Source organism: Xyrauchen texanus, chromosome 8 (genome assembly GCF_025860055.1).
Source record: "Xyrauchen texanus isolate HMW12.3.18 chromosome 8, RBS_HiC_50CHRs, whole genome shotgun sequence".
NCBI classification, from domain to species: domain Eukaryota; kingdom Metazoa; phylum Chordata; class Actinopteri; order Cypriniformes; family Catostomidae; genus Xyrauchen; species Xyrauchen texanus.
Window position 1 is genome coordinate 21,739,398 of NC_068283.1, and position 19,700 is coordinate 21,759,097.

Below are 19,700 nucleotides of genomic sequence, written 5' to 3' on the forward strand. Positions count from 1 at the left end.
ACTGATAAAATTACAGAAGGGCACATGATGACATGAAGTTCACCAATATGACTCTTTCAGGAGCAATGACCAATAAACATGTAGAGACAGTGCTCAGTGTCACTCACACAAACACTAAATAACATCAGGGTAACATATTAAAATTATAAACATTAACTAAACTACATTAAACATAACACAGAACATTCCACTGTACATACAAATAAGAAGAAACATAACTATTCCCATAAATATAATGAAATATGATGGGTCATGCAGGGAATGTTGGGAATGCCTGATTTATTTATTTTATTTACTGTAATTTTAACAATCGTTTATTGTAAAAATTACATGCACTCTATAAACAATGCACATTTTTCCCATTAATTATAGAACAATCATACTTTTTACATCTAGAAATGTGTAATTTCCAACATTTTATTGTAAAACCTGCTTTATTTTCTTTTAATATATATATATATATTAAATTATATATTATATATATATAAAATGTCCTGTATGTTTTAATACTCGTTAATCAATTAACATTTGTACATATAGCATTTTTACAGTTTTTTTATCGTTTGTTGTCTGCCCATTGTTCTGTAAAAGTCTGCTTTGAATGTTGGACAGGCTAGAATAGAATTGCATGAAACTGTACACAGAAGAAAAGGGGGCGACGCCTCTGTTTTGATAGGCTGCAGGTATGTTTCACTGAAAGGGGCGGATAGCAGACCGTACTTTAACTTGGGTTGATGGTTTCAAGCACGACTACTCCTGACGGTCAGAGAACGAATTTGTCTGTGGGAGGCTTGCCACAACCAGTCGCTCTGTCCCTGTGGGCGTTGTAAGTGAGTTGCACCTGCCCTGTGACAAACTTCAGGTAGTTTGCTGAACGAAATACATCAGAGCGGAATCCCTACTGTGCCATCTTTGCAGACGGGTATTGGAGAAACTCCACAACTGTCAAAATGTTTAGGAAAAAGACCGCGAAGAACACCGTGAACATTACTGAGAAAAGGTTGGTGGCAAATGGATACATTGTCATTGTTAACGTTTTACATTTTTAGATGGTTCACCCGAGACATGGGTTGGAAGGCGTTTATGATTCCTAAAACATATTTCTTTGCCATATAGACACATTGCGCATGTTAACTGTATTTCGAAATATTATATATATGGTAGAGAACAGTTTTGTTTTAAATTTCACTCTGGTTTCATGCCTGCTTGGCTCAAGGTTCTTGTAGTAAGGGTGTGGCGAAAAGTAAAGGCGCTGTGTCAGGTTGGACAACCTTTCTCTTACTGCTCAGATACATTTTGCGTGAGTTGACATATTTTTCTATGTGTAAGGGGCTGTTCAGTCCGAACACGTTCTTGCGCTAAAAAAGCTGGACTCTGCGCAACGAATAGAACAGAACGCAGGAGTCTCGAGACTCGTTTCTTGACTGTTGCGCGATACGCTGAGAGAGAGAGAGAAAGAGCAGCGATAGTAAAACTTTCAGTGTGAACGGCCTCTGACTAGTTTGGGTTGTCTCGTATTTAAAGGCACTTTCATGACGTGCCGATGTCTAATTGAATTAGACATATTTTTATTTTAAAAATGTTCTGGTTTAAGCTGTAAACATTTGGTCAGGGAGTGTATGCGTTAAATTATGGCTAAATAGGAAGGCCTCTGTCAGCCATTATCATTTTGTAATAAACACCATGATCATCTTCATACTGACATTTTAGTTCAGGCACAGTCCATTTAAAGGAATGATCCGGGTTCAGTACAAGTTAAGCATAATTGGCAGCATTTGTGGGATGATGTTGATTGCCCCAAACAATTATTTTGAATCGTCCCTCATTTGGTTTATTGGTGTTTTTAAAAAGGGTTTAAAGGCAGTAGCTACTACGAAACTTACACTTTTTATAAAAGTACTTTGTTAAAACGCTGTAAAGTTGTTTAAATTGTAATTTTAGGGTTTTATGTTTTATTAACATTACATCGTCATGGCAACAAAGTTGTAAAATTTGCTAACTTTACACAAAAGGTTAGTAAGTGATTTTATCACACTAAAATCATGTTTACACACATATTGTTTACATCTTGTGGCTATACTTTTGAAAAAGTGAGTATTTTAATGTTCAAAACTTGTCCCCAATTCACTTCCATTCTAAATTCCTAATCTCTATTTTTTGCTTTTTTTAAAGAAAAGGAGGGGCAAGTAAAAATTTTTTGTGTTAATCAATATTGTGCCACAAATGCTGTCGATTGAGCTTAACTTGTGTTGAACCTGCAATATTTCTTAAAAAATCTCAAGTATTAAGGTGAGACTCTCAGAACTTAGTTTACAAAGTATCTTTCCATTAATATTCTGTATCAGGCTGTATGGAGTGGATGATCTGATATATACATTACACAGGTTTTATTAAATCGTTTAGCCATTCTATTTATAGTAATACATTTTAAAGTAGGTCTAGTCTAACATTACTTATGATTGTGTGTATGTTTGTTTGTTTGTTTGTTTTTTGTCTCAAGTTCTTAAGTTTGAGCAAAGCTGTGGAAGTTAACATTTTCAGCCTTTTTTTAAGGAGTCTGATCTGATGGTTGGTGGTAGAAGTGACAGATGCTCAAACAAGGTTAAATTGCTGTTTGTTTGAGACATGTGTCTAGACTTGAACTTCGATCCAGCTGTTACAGGATTTATTATTGGTCAGCATATTGGGCTCTAATAATATTACTAAAAGCAGCACAGATAAGTTCACCTTTTACTTAAGGTACATGGTTTCAGTTTTGATGAAATTGCTTCATTGGTTAAAGATTTCTGTTTAGGTCATCTATGAGCATTCCTCAACTGTGGTACTCTCTGTGTCAAATGTGCCAAGTTCTGTGACTTGTCTGCTTTGCTTTTGACAGAAACTAGGCACGGCACACAGAGATTTGGGCGGTGTGTTTGCAATGAGCAAAATGGACACCACCTTAGTATAGCACTGTTCATCAAGATGTTGATTTATATTTATTTTGGCAATACCTCTAGCAGGGAGCAGGGAAACAAGCGAAAAGTGACTCTGAAAAGCAAAAAGACACTAGAGTAAATATCAATATTGTCTGCATCATTCAGGAAATTTTACCAGTCTGCAGCTTTATTGCTTTGATTTTCTGTTTTACTCTAATAGTTTTTTTATCATGCCAACAATGTCAATGTTTAGGGGGCCTGGGTAGTTCAGCAAGTAAACATGCTGGCTACCACATCTGGAGTCACGAGTTCGAATCCAGGGCGTACTGAGTGACTCCAGCCAGGTCTCCTAAGCAACCAAATTGGTATTCTACTTCAGTTACAATTTAAATCATTGGTAATTAGAATACCGCTCAACAAGCCACATGATAAGATGCGGGGATTGACGGTTTCAGGTGCAGAGGCAACTCTGATTCGTCCTCCACCACCTGGATTGAGGCGAGTCACTACACCTCCACAAGGATTTAGAGCACCTTGGGAATTGGGCATTCCAAATTGGAGAGAAAAGGGGAGAAAACAAATGTAGTTTTTAATTTCACTACAATCGCTTGTTTGAACAGTTCAGCTCTGCTAGTGTGTTATAGAACAGATGTCTTTAGATCGCTACTGATATAATTAAATAAGTATTTTTAATCTTCTTACTAAAGAAGACATTTTTAGTGATGCGGGTGAAACCTTTTAGACCTGTTTTGCTTTCAAATGCCTTGTTAAAATTACTTTCTCAGTGTATACGTTTCTCTCATAACTGGTAAACCAACAAAGTACAGACTGTGTTAATGTTGTTTTTGTTTGTTTTTATCCTCAACTAAAACATAAAAATGTGTTGTTCCCTCTCTTTAATGACATGGCATTATAATTGTAGATATTTAGACAAAGGTAAATATTTATAAGTGCCATTCATATTTACTAACTGCATTATTAATGATTCATGCTATTGAGTGTTAAAATAAATATGACTTAGCCTTGAGGCTGATACAGGCCAGGATGTGCCATTTATTTTTCTCATCAAGTTCAGTCATGTCTGAGTCTGACATACATGGTAAAACAGCATTTCACTAGAATTCGAAGAATGCCATAAAAACAATCCAAGACACAAATTTGCTTCATTTTTACTGCATTTACATTCTGTGTAAGATGATGTGGAATTCTCATCCAATGTGATATATTTAGTCCTGTATCAATTTTCAGAGCATCTTAGTCAAACTTGACACATGCTGTGTGTGAACAAGTATAGGAGATGCTCTGTCCAAGATCCAGAGATCTTACAAAACAGCCTAATACGTATGCAGCATTAGAGCCTCTATTTTGGCAAAATACCCACTGAATAGTGTTCATTTATATCACTGAGACTATATTAAATGCTCCCTCCAAAAATACAATTTGATCATTTATTTTTTACCTCAGACCACCTGAAGGTGATCTAGTTGCCCTCATTGACAAGTTGCAGAAGAATGCTGACAAGGTGGAGAAGAACATCATTGAGACAGAACAGAATCTCAACAGGGTAAGTACAGCACAAGCATCTGTTGATTACAAATCAAAGCCAGAAACTCACTCTTGCTGCCTCCTCACCATAAAGCATGTTAATGCTTAAAATGTGCCAAGTTAGGGTTTTTTCGGGTGAAATACTGGATGGTATATGCGAATGGGAAGAAACAATAACTGTTGTTGCATACCTATCCTTACCCACATGTTCTTTTGAGATTGTCTTTAATGTTTTTTATGTTTGGGGTCCCCTGTCAGGGTTTGAAGGATTTGAAGGGAAAATTAGATTTTTATTGTCATTGCATCATTGCCTTGTCATTACATCCCTTCAAATGCTGTAAATATGTTCCTCTGACCTATTCAAAACCCAGTTGGCGGATATTTTTGAAGCTTTAACTCTCTGTTTTATTACAAAATAGGCATGTATTTTTCAGAAATGTGCCTCGGATCCAGTCTAGTAACATTTGTTTCTGCAAAAACACATTATTTAAAAAAGGCATGGGTAGCTTCCACCCCTGGAGTTCCCTAGTTTGAATCCCAGGGTGTGCTGAGGGACTCTAGCCAGGTCTCCTAAGCAACCGAATTGGCCCGGTTGCTAGGGAGGGTAGAGTCATATGGGGTAACCTCCTCATGGTTGCTATAATGTGGTTCGTTCTCGGTGGCGTGCATGGTGAGTTGAGGGTGGATGCCACAGTGGATGGCGTGAAACCTCCACGCGCATGTCTCCGTGGCAACGCGCTCAACAAACCACGCAATAAGATACGTGGGTTGACTGTCTCAGACGCGGAGGCAGCTGGGATTTGTCCTCCGCCACCCGGATTGATGTTGAATCACTACGCAACCACAAGGATTGTGCATATGGAATTGGGCATTCCAAATTGGGAGAAAATTGGAGAGAAAAAGGGAAAAACCTCCAGTGAAAAAGGCAGGAGTGTACAGTAGTGCTGTTTACACCAACCAGTGAATCTTATCATGTAAAAAAAAGAATTGCCCTTATTCATATTTTATACCTTGGATCTCTGAGAACCCAAATTGAAGTTGAATTATGAAGTGTGTTATCAAATTGACATTTTGTTTCAGTTCTCAAAAGATTAAGAAAAGCACAAAGTATCAACCTGATACTGAAATGTTAAGTATATTTTTGAGATCTTAAAATTAGGGTTAATTGCACTGATTATTGATGTTTCTAGGATATCAGGAAAATCAATGAGAGCAAGCAGCCGCTGTACCAGGAGGACACCAACAAAAGGATCTTGAACTCACTGGAGCTGTTGAATAGTCTGGACGAGGATGCAGCCCAGGCCACCCGTTTGAAGCATCCTCAAGCTGAGATGATTGAGAAGGAGTGAGTACATAACTCATACACAGATGGAATCTGCAGACTTCTTCGCACTTTCTGAGCTGATTTTGGAGAGAAATTTTTGGAATTCTTTGAAATGGATTAAAACAGGGTAAAGGGTGTTACACAGAGCTTAAAGTAAAGTCATGTTGGTAGCCAAAATCGTAATTTAAACAGCCTAAATATTTAATAAACACACAAGCAATGGGCTAAGTAAAATATTGTGAATGAAACGCGTTTGAACTTTGTATAGTTTGGGACTGCTCATAAATTCACCTTTAAACCAAATTATTTACCAACATAATTTAACGTTAAATTCCACACAAACAGAATTATATGACAAAAACAAAAAATACTGTTATTTGCATTAGATGTTCCTCTGAATATGTGAATGTGAATTTTTCTTTTCATTATAACAGTATGAAACAGCTGCGAGTGCGTGTATTGAAGCTCCGCGAAGAACATGATCGCATTTACAACATCACAAGATCAGAACAGGCTCCCACTGTTAACTGGGGAAAGATGGTTGATGAGAAAATGGTGTGTAACTAATCAGCCCTTTGTTTTGAATCTTTCACTTGAATATATGCTTAAAAGTGATGACTCATGTACAAATGTGTTCTGATGTAGGCAAATCTGAACAACAAAGGATTCGGAGAAGACCTGCCCACCATCGAAAATGATGTGGAAGAGCACAATATTTTCCACAGTGAAGTGGAGGCATTGGCTCCATATATCACTGGAGACAGGGTACATTTGTTTCTCACAGTTTAAAATGTAGTACTGCAAGAAGTTGAATATTTGATGCTTTAAAACTGTCATTCAACTGACTGTCAAATGTATCTCGTGTGTGACTCATCTCTTAACTTGCATAACAGGACAGTTTGAATGGCCAGCAGGCGAGATACAGCAGGCTATTGGTGAGACTTACATTTTCCCACATTTTGCACCTTAGTTATGCCCATACAACGTAATCTCATTTGTATTTGTAAGTTTACAAAAATGTTTGTTTCTTTCACTCATACTTTTTAAATGTTTGTACAATTTCAAAAACTTCCTATTATTTTAAACCCAAAGGATCTCTAAAATGTACATACATACTGTAAATACATTTTAGATGCTGTCAAGCCTCATATTGTTCATTTCTGCATCTATCCAAATGTACAAAAATATATGTGTAAATGTTACGTACAGATATGCTAACAAATACAATGAGATAACCCTAGCACCTAAGTTTTCAGTTCTGACTGAGTAACACTCTTATAGCTGTAATAGTAAAAGATCAGTGGTCATTTGTCAATTCTTGTTGCACTAGGATATTCCAAGAGGAGCTCTGTATTGTGTACCGCTACCTGTGAGAGCTCATCAGTTAATGAAGTCCTCATATATCTGTCCATTTTAGGCAAGCTCCAGTGCTCGTCAGAAGAACCTGCTCAGTCTGAGGGACTACATGCAGCGCTGCACCAATGAGCTCTACTGGATGGATCAGCAAGCTGAGGAACGGATCACATATGACTGGAGTGATAACAACCTGGACTACCCAGCCCGAAAGAGGCAGTACGAGGTAAACCTCAGGACTGAACATCTATTTAATGATAGGTTATACACATAAATAAGATGTAATTCTAGATGGCAGTAAGACTGCGAATATTACATGCACTGTCTTTTACATCCTGTATCTTCAAATTTGCTTTCAATATTCAAGTTTCCCACAAATTACATGATTATATTCACTATAATGTTTTTTTGTGACCACATCAATTGAGAGACTACCGGTACATGGAATATTTGTACTTTTAAAAATTAAAGCTGAAGGGCCCTATTAAATCAGTTTAATTTTTTTCAAAATTCCATGTTTTCATGATTTTTATTTGATTAATTATGCACTCATACATTCATTTTTTGCCAAATATATCAAATTAAGTGACATTCAGTGGTGTATATTTAAATCCATTTTTATTACTGAATTCTGTGATTTCATCCACATTAAAAATTTGAAAAACTTAAGAAAACTTGTGACTAGTCTTAGCACTGCATAGCACCTTCCTATCTGCATTTATATAAATTCTAACTTAAAATCTTTACGTTGACTAAAAAAGGTTTATGGACTTGTTCTGCTTTAACTATCCATTATTTGTAACATGCTGCTTTGTACTTGACAACAGAACTTCATCAGCAAGTGTCTGGAGTCAAAGGAGAAAACCATCACCCAGCTGAATGAAGATGGAGAAGTACTTGTTGAGCAGAACCACCCAGGAAAAAATATCATTGGGGTACTACTACAAGCCATTTGCTATAAAACATTAAATATTACTGTAACAACAAGGAAGGGAGTGTGGTAAAATGATAAGGAAAGAGTATTGAAACATTTGGATTATTCCATTTAACTAAGGACTGATAACTAGTTTATAGTATAAAAGCTGAATTCTAGAAGTGCAATGTACAAGTCCTTCCCATCTACTCCAATCTAATTTGATGTCGGTGGCATAGGCATATTTGCTTTGTCTTAAACAAATCTTAATTTTAAGGCACACATGGATGCTGTCCATGCAGATTGGAAGGAATATCTCAACTTGCTCATTTGTGAGGAGAACCACCTCAAGAACATGGATGACTATCACAAAGTCAGTTTGCTGTACATGTTATAAACACAGACAAAAACATATACTATTCTATACTATCTCATGTCTGCTTTCAGTCTTGTTCATTTGTGCTTTTTTTAATCATTTTAGTTCCACAAGGATGCAAGAGACGCAAACGATTTGCAGAAGCGCATGGAGACCGAGATCATCCAGAAGTATAATCCTGAGTTTAAAGACATGTACCAGATGGAGGGCCTGATTGCTGACTTGGATGTAAATTTATTGTTCTATTTTTGTGCCTATTGCATTTCTCACATACTCTAGAATTTTCAAGCCATTGGTTCATGTTGTATGTTAAAGGTAAAGTGTGTAATTTGTAATGGTAGAATACTTTCTCGTATCTCAATTTAAGATGCAGAGACAATTATTTGTAAGTTGTTCATAGGTTGATTCCCCCCAAAGTGTTAAAACTGTGGTGGTATCAAAACATTGCTGTGCTTGAGCATCCTGGCCAGCCGACAGCAACATTGTCTCAACCAACAAAGTGCAACAGTTGGGTTCTGGAAGTAAAACAATCTCATAATTTTTTTCCATAGACTAATACATTTTCAGTGATAACTTATAACCCTTTAAAGATAGACCTACCATGAGCTCCGAGGTTGTACATCAATGGTATATGCTTCCGTTGAATCCATTAGTCTGCATTATTTCAAATTAATTATTTAAAAATCGTGTTTGTTAATGGAATTCCTGGTGAACAACTAAATTGCCCGTGGTCCAGCAGAGAAATCTTCACCATTCAGAGAACTGTGGCCAAGAAAGCCCACCAAAAAGGCATGGAAGTGACTGCCCATTTCCATGATGCTGTAAATGACATAATCGAGTCTGTCTGCCTTCACCCTTAAACTACTTATTTATTTGTATATATCGGAAAATTTTGCAATAAGCATAAAATATATTGTTTCTTTTCTTTATAATCAACAACCTAAAATCAATAGTTGTATATGTTTCCATCGCTTTATATTTGATTACGTCAATCAAAATGCTTTATGGGATTGTATTTCGTGCCCTCTCGAAAGAGGGAAAGTACACAATCTTGTACCTTTGACTTTTTGTCTGATTTTCAAATACGTTTTTGCCTCAAAACAATTTTGTGATGTTGTGATTCACCTCGGAGCTGGTTGGTTTTGTTCATGGCTTAGAACTCTTTTATGAAGGATTTTGTGGAAGATTTACATTTACATTTACATTTATTCATTTGGCAGACGTTTTTATCCAAAGCGACTTACAAAAGAGGAAGAACATCAGCGAATCATCTTAGGGAGACAGTGGTACAAAAAAAAGTGCCATATTACAAAGTTTCACTATCATCATAATAGTATACAAAACAGATTTAAGTGCAACAAGAAATGTAAATATATATATATATTTTTTTTTCTTTTTTTTTTTTTTTTTTTTTATTGACCGGTTAAGTGCTTTTGGAAAAGATGTGTTTTTAGCCGTTTTTTGAAGATAGAGAGTGAGTTAGCTTCCCGGATTGAGTTGGGAAGGTCATTCCACCACCGTGGTATGATGAAACTGAAAGTCCGGGAAAGTGTTTTGGTGCCTCTTTGTTTTGGTACGACAAGGCGACGTTCCTTAGCCGACCGCAGGCTTCTGGTGGGAACGTAGCTCTGCATAAATGTTTTAAGGTATGCTGGAGCAGACCCAGTGACTGTTTTATATGCCAGCATCTAGATCTATCAAGATCTATAGAGATCTATAGAAGATTTTCCTATTCCTATTCTTCTGAAACCCAGGTGGCTGAAAAAGTGGGCGGGCACTGTTGCACTCGATGGCGTGAGTTTGAGGCGTGACTGTCTGTTTTTTCAATCAGTGGAAGACGGGGATGTTCGGAAAACCAGGCATTGTTTTTGCTTTTGGAGACACTAGTGCCGCAGAAATTACACACTACTCTTTCAAATGACACCTATACATTCAATATCTGAGGATGTTTGTGCTTGTATCGACAGGATCAGGCAAAGGCCATGGATCATTATGACGAACGTCTGAAAGCTCTTCAGAAGCGCAGCCTGCAGGTGCTACCTCTAAAGTACCGCAGGGAGAATCCTCAGAAACTGCTCCCTATTGAGGCTCTGTGTGACTATGAGACTAACGAGGTACAGTGTCTGAGCTTCTCTCTCACTCTTTGCATGCGGCTTAGAGCTCCTCTAATTCCAGTCAGTGAAATATCAGCTATTATCATGAGTAAGCACAGAGAACTCTGTCTTTGCTTGGGTTTTGAATTCCCCACGTAATGTATTTAAATCCATAAGACGGCCTTCATCCAAATGATTCATCTCGTTTAAACCTTCAGAGACATGTGCATGGGATTTTGAACAGATTTCACATTTATTTAAAGGTTTCATGTTTTTGCTTGCAATATCAAGTTTAAACAGGGGCTTACTTTACTTGTTTTGAATGACACAGGGTTCAGTTTTGCGAGGAGAGAGGTACACTCTGCTTAAGAACAATGGGCCCAAATGGGATGTGAAGGATGGAAATGGCCAAACCTTTAGTGTTCCAGGAGTGTGCTTTATAATCCCACCCACTGATCCTGAGGCTGTGTCCATCACTGAAAAGTGAGTATTTTACTATATCCAGGGTTTCCACAGTCAAGGAAAACTTATCAGGGAAACATTATAAAATCTTGTCCTCGAAAAGCCTTAAAATTAATGGAAAGTACATTTAAATTTTCTTGTTATGCTCTGCTCAAAAATATTTAGTCAACAAGTAATTGCTGTTTGATAGTGCAATTGTCTATAAAATAAACCAAAAAATCCATATCATAATTACAAATGACTAAAAGAATCATGCTAATTCATTGATCAAAAGGAGAATCTGTTCGACCAGTAAAAATGTCTCAGTTGTGTCTAATGTGAAATCGATTCCACGTTGTTTTGCAGTCTGATTAACCAGCACAAAAGCACCAAACAGAAGGTGGCCAGCAGCAGATCTGCATTACAGGCTCGACTGTCGGACCTGAGGAAGGAGAGTACAGGCAGTCAAGGTTAGTGTTTGTATTGTAGGACTGAGAGCTCTACAACATGTGACAATGTTAAAGAGACTAACTTGATGGCATTTTATGTCTTACTTTCCAATCACAGATAAACAAGAGCTGCAATGCCGTCAGCTGATGGCAGGATTGGATAAAGTGATTGGTGATCTGGATAAGCAGGAAAAGGCCATTTACACTCGAGTGCGCCCCCACTGGAGCAAACACGTCCTGTACAGGACAGTGCTGACAGGCTACAAGACATGAAGGTACCACTTCCATGGGTGTTGTTTTATATATTTTTATTTTATTTAAAGTCAGGGTAGATATATCAGTTACTTTAATGAATCTAACTTTTTTTTAAAAAAAATTTTTTATTTTCTCCCCTTTTCTCCCTAATTCGGAATGCCCAATTCCAAATGCGTTCTAAGTCCTCATGGTGGTGTAGTGACTCTCCTCAATCCGTGTGGCGGAGGACGAATCTCAGTTGCCTCCGCATCTGAGACCGTCAATCCGAGCATCTTATCATGTGGCTTGTTGAGTGCTTTAACACGTTATTCTCTGTGGCATCTACGCACAACTCGCCACGCGCCCCACCAAGAGCGAGAACCACACATTATAGCGACCACAAGGAGGTCTACCCTCCATAGCAACCAGGCCAATTTGGTTGCTTAGGAGACCTGGCTGGAGTCCCTCAGCATGCCCTGGATTCGAACTTGTGACTCCAGGGGCGGTAGTCAGCGTCCATACTCGTTGAGCTACCCAGGCCTCCCATGAATCTAACCTTAAATGTTGTGCATTACTTCAAATTCTGTATCAAGCAACATTGTGTCCCCCAAAGGGTTATAACAGTGTGTTTATACTGTGGTAAGAGCATGAGTAGACTTCCTTAGTACAGTATGTTCTTTGCAGGATATTACTTCTGCTGTTTGTAAGATAGAGCCAGAAAAGTCTGCAAAAGTGCAGGAGGCTGAAACTTTCCTCAGATCCACTCCTAAATGCACAAGTGCACCACAGCTCTACACTAAGGTTGATGAGACTAACAAAAAATACAACAAAGTTGACATGCTGCTAAAGTGTGCAGATGACAAGTATGTAAAATTCCCTCTTGTACTGTACATATTAAGGAATAAAGTCATGCTAATTGAGAACCTGAGGCTAAAAACTGTCTTTTTGTAGACTGCAGAATTCCAATCGCCTGGAGAACTCTTTGCAGAATGGCAAAGCTCTACTCTCCACCTATGAAAACAAACTGGCAAGAGAGGAGGTTGCCCCATCTGACCTCAGCTCACTGGAGAAGACTCAGCGTGAGTTGGCGGTAAGATTTGTAATCCCTACCACTATATTAAGCTTCCGTATGCACTTGTGGCTCATGCATTCTTCTCTACAGGACATTGCATCTGAGCTGAGGGCAAAAAGATCTATTGTCACAGAGACAGAGCAGAACCTGAGAGCTACCAAGGCTAGCTGTGACAATATGGCCACCAAAGTGCAAGAACACTGCCCTGATGTTGAGAGGCAAGAGGCAGATTTTCAGAAACTCAATAAACGCTATGGCAATCTCAACAGACAGATTGATGCAAGGTGAGTTAATATATTTATTCTATGTTATTTTAAATGGAGCCTATGTTATTTAAAATGGGAGTTACTTATATGCTGTATATATTCTTATAAACAGTAAATACTGTACATACAATAATTCCACAGGTTTCTTTTTTAGAATACTACTTTGATTGCATTATTAGTTTTTTCTCCCCAATTTGGAATGCCCATTTCCCAATGTGCTTTAAATCCTCATGGTGGCGTAGTGACTCGCCTCAATCTGGGTGGCAGAGTACGAATCTCAGTTGTCACGTGGCTTGTTGAGTGCGTTACCGCGGATATGTAGTGTGCGTGGAGGCTTCACGTAATTCTCTGTGGCATCCACGTACAACTCACCACGTGCCCCAACGAGAGCGAGAACCACACATTATGGTGACCACGAGGAGGTTACCCCATGTGACTCTACCGGGCCAATTTGGTTTCTTTGGTTTCACTCAGCATCCCCTGGATTTGAACTCACAACTCCAGGGGTGGTAGTCAGCGTCTTTACTCACCAAGCTACCCAGGCCCCCACTTTGATTGCATTATTTAAATCAAAGCTAAATAATACTCACTGAAAAGTGCTGTTTTTATCATTAATGTTAATTTTATATACTAATGCATTATTATTGTTTCTATGAATTAAGTTATAATAAGAGTGTACACAATTAGTTAAATCACAGATTTAACTTTTAATTATTTAAAATGCTTTGATTTTACAGATCACAAAGTCTGCAAAGAGCCAAAGTGGCCTATGTCAACTACCATAATGACTATGACAACCTCAACAGTTGGCTCTCACGAATACCAAACTATGAGCCACGCGAAACTGACACTATCAAACAGATTGAAGCAAAACTGAAAAATCAAAGAGTAAGTCTTTAGCCATTTTTATGATTACAATTATAACAGTTGCATTATAGTCAAATTATAGGCTATTATTTATTTACCAAATCCATATTTTAAATGTACAGAATCTGCTTTCCGACATTGCAAGAAAGGATTCAGACCTGAACAACGTTTCAAGAAATGCTCAGCTTTATCAGCAAGCAGTCAAGGTACAAAAACCAGAATGTATTACATTGAGCCCTGCTAAAACAAATCTAGCATTGCTGGTCACCATCTTAAGTTGTGTTTTGTGTGCTGGTCCCCTAGCATGGCATGCTGGTATGCTGGTGACCCTACCTAGCTTTTTAATTAGCTAAACCAACTAAACCTGAAAGACCATGCTGGTCAACCAACTTGGATTTGCTGGTGAAAAACATGGTTATGCTGGTCCACCAGCTAGATTAGCACCAAACCAGCACTAACCAGCATAAACCAATTGCATGCTGGTTAAGCTGGATATTTTAGCAGGGATTGCATTACCCAGGTATCTTGTTTATGCAAAACCATGTGAAATCTTTTGTGTCACTGCTTTCAGGACTATGAAAATGAAGCTGAGCGGTTTAAAGCCATACTTGACCTTGAAGATGGCTTGGTTCCCCAGACATACAAAAGGAGCAGACTACAATCTCCTGCTTTGAGAGTGAAGGGAGAGGTGATTTTGTTTTATTTTGTTGTTACAAAAGTATACTGTAACCTAGATCAAGTCATTTGTATTTATAATAAGAGTACATCATGATTGTTGAAACATTGTTGTTGCATTCAAAAGGAATCTGCTATTGAGGCCAAATTCACTGAAGTAAATGCTGTGAACAAGCAGAGGTTAAAGAACCTAGAGTTTACTCAAAGTCTTCTTAATCAGGTAAGCACATTATCAAGTGCCAAGCATACCAATAACCATGTACTTCAGCATAAATGTTTCCTCTTTGTTCATTGACTAACTCACTATTAAAAAAAAAAATCATAGCAACCAGAGGTCACAGTAATCAGACAAGATGTCCAGACTGTGAGATCATCAGCCCCAGGAGAAGAGCCCTGGAGAGTCAAAAAACAGATTCAGGAAGAAATCCAGCGGAGAGAACAAATGGAAAGGGAAATTCAGACCATCCAGAGTGACATATATATATTAGAGGGCCAAAAACCACAGGATACAATTGTAAAGAAAGAGGTAATTAAGAAGGTGGCTGACCCTCAACTGGAGGAAGAATTTCACAAAGTTCAGCAGAAGCTCTCAGACGAACGCAGAAACACTCGTGTCTATGAGAGTGAACTTGACACCCTCCGCGTTAAGCTTCGCGGGATTGAGACTGAAATGAAAGAGGGAGCTCAGCAGTATACAGTCAAAGAGGTGCTCCGGATTGAGAGAGACAGGGGGCAGGAGGAAGAACTCAGGAAACTAAGAGAAGAGCTAGAGGAACTCAGGCGGCTGAAAATAGTCAGAGAAAATGAAGTCATTCAGATTCAGAAACAAGTGACTATACTTGCAGAGGAGAAAAGCAAGGAACAGGAGATTATCACTGAGGAGGAAGTCATTAAGGTTCAAAATGACCCTCACCTTGAGAGCGAGTATAGATTATTGCTTGAGAGAAAGCAAAAAGAAATAGACAGCCGAAAGCAACTCGAAGACGAGCTTCAGTTCCTGCAGGAGAAACTGAGGCGTCTTGAAAAGGAAAAGGCAATGGCTGAGGAGAAAATCACTATAAAAGAGGTCTTGAAAGTCGAGAAAGATATTGCATTGGAGAGAGAGGTAGAGAACCTGAGGAGACAATATGAAGATGAAAAATCCAAGCTCAGCGCTTCTCTGAGAGAGAAAACAGACCTCCAACGCAAAATTACTAGCATTGAGGAAGAGAGGTCAAAGGTCATCATTCAAGAGAAAGTGCGCGAGATTGTGCGACCTGATCCTAAGGCAGAGACAGAGGTGGCAAATCTTAGACTTGAACTTGTAGAGCAGCAGAGAAGGTGCAGAGATTCAGAGCTCCAGTTGAGGTCCCTACAGGAAGAATTAACAATGCTGAGGAACAGAGGCCCACAAATTGAATACAAAGAAATTATCAAAGAGGTCATCAAATACAAGACTGACCCAGAAACAGAAAGAGAACTGGAGAAACTCAGGAATGAAATTGTGGACAAAACCCACCTAACAGAGAAAACCGAGATTGAGATCCTTCAACTCAAAGAGGAGATTCAGACATGGAAAGACACCAAGCCTCAGATTCAGACCAAAGAGGTAGTAAATGAGATCCTGCAATACCGAGAAGATCCTAAAACCAAGGAGGAGATTGAGACTCTCAAGCGGAAACTGGCTGAAGAACAGAGGAAACGCTTGGACCTGGAAAGAGAAAGGGCTTCCAATGAAGAAAGAATCAGGCTTAAGAAGATGGACTTATCACAGGTGAGGGAAAAGATTGTCCAGCAAGAGGTAGTGAAGGTGGAGGAGGATCCAGTCTTGAGGTCTGAATGTGAGACCTTCACTCAAAATATCAACAATGAGCAGAAACAAAGGGAAATCTTGAAGGAAGATCTGGTCAGGCTGCAACGTCAAAAGGCTGACCTGGACCTTCAGATTGCGGAACTGGAACATGAGCGCAGAGCCCGCAGAGATTCTGAGCTTGAAATTCAAAGGTTGAGAGTGCGGCTTAATGAATTAGAGATCAGAGACAAGGAAAACCGAGAAAAGGTTACCGTAAAGCAAAAGGTTGTACTACAGCAGGATCCTCAACAAGAAAAAGAGCACTCTATCTTGCGTCTCCAGGTTGAAGAGGAGAGACACAAGCGTATGCTCTTAGAGAAGGAGTACAATGTCTTGCTGCAGCAGCTAGACACTCTTGAGAGAATGGAAGTTCGTGAAAAGGTTGTGCGAACTGAAACAGTTCAAGTCGAGCGAGATCCAGAGGCAGAGATCGAGATTGACAGGCTAAAGAGAAGTCTTGAGGAAGAGACAAGGCGACGACGTGAGTTGGATCAAGAGCTTATCACTGTAAACTCAAGGATTTCTGAGATTGAGTTCACAAATACAAAATCATCCAAAGAACTTGACTACATTCGTGATGAAAGCAACCGGTTACAGCAGGAGAACCAACGCCTACAGAACGAGATAAGGAAGCTTCAAGCTGAAATCGAGATTACAACAAAAGAAACCAGAACCATCACAGAGTCTGCTCCAGTGGAGAACAGCAGGAACATGGAATTTCGACTGGAATCCTTGCAAAGAGAACTGTCTGACGTTAGACGTGTCAGAATTGAGAAGGAAGAAGAAATTGAGAAGCTACAAAAGAGTCTGTCTGCAATGAGGGTCAAAAGAGAGCAAAGAGAAAGTCATCTCCGTCGTTCAATTGTTGTCATTGATCCAGACACCGGGAAGGAGATGAGGCCAGAGGAGGCTTACAAGCTTGGTCTCATAGAGTGGAAAATGTTTGTAAACCTTCAGAGTCAGGAATGCGACTGGGAAGAGATCACTGTCAAGGGTCCAAATGGCGAGTCATCTGTACTTCATGACAGAAAATCAGGAAAGAAGTTTGCCATTGATGATGCTCTGAAGGCCGGAAACATCACAAACCGCCAGCTGCAGCAATATCAGAACAAAGAAATCAGTATCCAGGAGTTTGGTGTCATGCTGTCCGGCACAGGCAAATAAATCCACTAATCAGAAATCATTACACATAACCGTTTGTGTTCCCAGATTGCAGCTGAAGTCTGATTTTGTATTCTCTTCTTTAGTGTATTTATTTTCAAATGTATTCTTATATCAATGGAAAATGGTATTCCTTTGGTTATGGTGCTGAATTTTGGTTAAGATTTCTATCACTGTGTTTCATTGAAGGTTAGCCAGAGCCAGTTTTATTCTAATCTGATCTGATATATTCAGTGTGTGCTTTAATGAAAATGTTACAGCCCTATCTGTTTCTTTTTATTATTTTTCACTTGATGAATCAGATTAATCAGTTCTACTTTCATGTTTGATTTGAGATTAAAAAATATAATGTGAATAAGCTTGAGTACTGCGTGTTATTTTCCTTCAACTTATGGCAATATGAGCTCCATTCCAGCCTGTGACATTGGTACAATACCAATAAATATCCAAATAAATGTTTACATTTTGATCAATAAAGATAAAAATGTATAATGTTTAATAAACAATTACATTTATACTTATATTTATAGGAATCAGGAAATAATACAAATTTAGAGTTTATCATAAAAATCTTTGCAGCTGAAAGCAGTAAGGTCAGAAATTAACCAGAGTTTAGGCAAGAATGTCAGATCATTAAAATGTGGGGGAAATTTTCATTTCCTCAGTGTTTTTATTTGTTATCTTGTAGCTGTTTAAGGAAACATCTTTGAACACTTGCAACATTTAATATCTACTACAGCACTAAAATCTGATAAAACAGTATAGAGTATTGATGTAAACTCAACATTAGGGATAAACCTTCAAAGGTCAGGTGCGGTTGTAATTTCACATTGAGTGTCTTCACATGAAGATGGAATTCAAACACACACACACACAAAACATGCAGGATTTTCTTAAAAGTAGAATAACACAGACAATGAATTATACTTTTCAATGATTTAGTCTAATACTGTATAATAAGAGTACTTCACTTAATCTTATAACAAATCTGATGTTAGACACTATTTACATGTTCAACAATTCCTACCATATTGTAAATTATATATTTCTCTCTGAGCTGTTTCATGTTATTTTTATTCATAAATCTTTTTTTTTTTTTTTTTTTATGTTTTGTTAACACTTTACAATAAGTTTCCATTTGTTAACATTAGTTAACAACATGAACTGGCAATGAATCCTACTTTTACAGCATTTATTAATTTTATGTTAATTTCAACATATACTGCATTAATATTTTTTTAAATCAAAGGTTCTATTGTATAGGTTAACATTAGTTAATGCAATTTGAACTAATATGAGCTAACAATGAACAATTGTATTTTTATTGACAAACATTAAAGGAATATTCCGGGTTCAATACAAGTTAAGCTCAGTCAACAGCATTTGTGGCATAATGTTGATTACCACAAATAGGAATTTTGTCCTGCCCCTCCTTTTCTTTAAAAAAAAAAAAAAAAAGCATAAATCTGGGTTACGCAGAGGCACATACAATGGAAGTGAATGGGGCCAATTTTTTAATAGTAAAATTCTAACTGTTTCAAAAGTAGACGATATGTATGTAAACATGATTTTAGTGTGATAAAATCGCTTACTAACCTTTTCTGTGTAAAGTTATTGCCAAATTTACAACTTTGTTGCCATGACAATGTAATGTCAAACACTAAAACCCTAAAAGGCCTGTAAAAATACAATTTAAACAATTTTACAGCTCAAATAATACATGACTTTTAACAGAAGAATTCATGGTAGTGCTTTTATAAAATTATAAGCTTCAAATATATACCCTCCAAATATTGTCCCCATTCACTACCTTTGTAAGTGTCTCTCTGTAAACTTGATATTTTGCTTATTTTAAAGAAGAGGAGTCTACATTTATTTTTGTGGTATTCCGCATTATGCCACAAACGCTGTCAATTGACCTTAACTTGTATTGGACCTGGAATATTAGTTTAAGAAATATTAATAAATGCTGTAAAAATTATATTGTTAATTGTTTGTTCATGATACCTAATGCATTAACTAATGTTAAACAAATTTAACCTTATCGTAAAGTGTTATCACTGTTTTAAAGTGTAAACATATATCCTTGGTCCAAACGTGGAAAAACATGAGTGGACTGGTGAGGGGTCTTTAGCTCCAGCCAAAATAGAACATCACGTTCTTATTCATGACCCTTTTAGAC

At 37.8% G+C, this 19,700-nt stretch overlaps 1 protein-coding gene across 1 annotated transcript; it reads left to right on the plus strand.

Moving 5' to 3' along the window:
• The first annotated feature begins 770 nt into the window (after positions 1 to 770).
• On the plus strand, positions 771 to 17,868 carry LOC127648440 (periplakin-like). Its single transcript, XM_052133115.1, is given in 23 exon segments — positions 771 to 1,000; positions 4,383 to 4,482; positions 5,654 to 5,808; positions 6,222 to 6,342; positions 6,433 to 6,552; positions 6,681 to 6,722; positions 7,205 to 7,366; positions 7,968 to 8,075; positions 8,331 to 8,426; positions 8,535 to 8,657; positions 10,397 to 10,543; positions 10,854 to 11,005; positions 11,330 to 11,433; positions 11,531 to 11,623; positions 11,626 to 11,687; positions 12,331 to 12,509; positions 12,598 to 12,736; positions 12,809 to 13,002; positions 13,722 to 13,872; positions 13,974 to 14,057; positions 14,423 to 14,539; positions 14,654 to 14,746; positions 14,852 to 17,868. Coding segments are annotated over 23 exon segments (5,262 nt in total). The 5' UTR covers positions 771 to 950; the 3' UTR covers positions 17,522 to 17,868.
• The last annotated feature ends 1,832 nt before the right edge of the window (positions 17,869 to 19,700 follow it).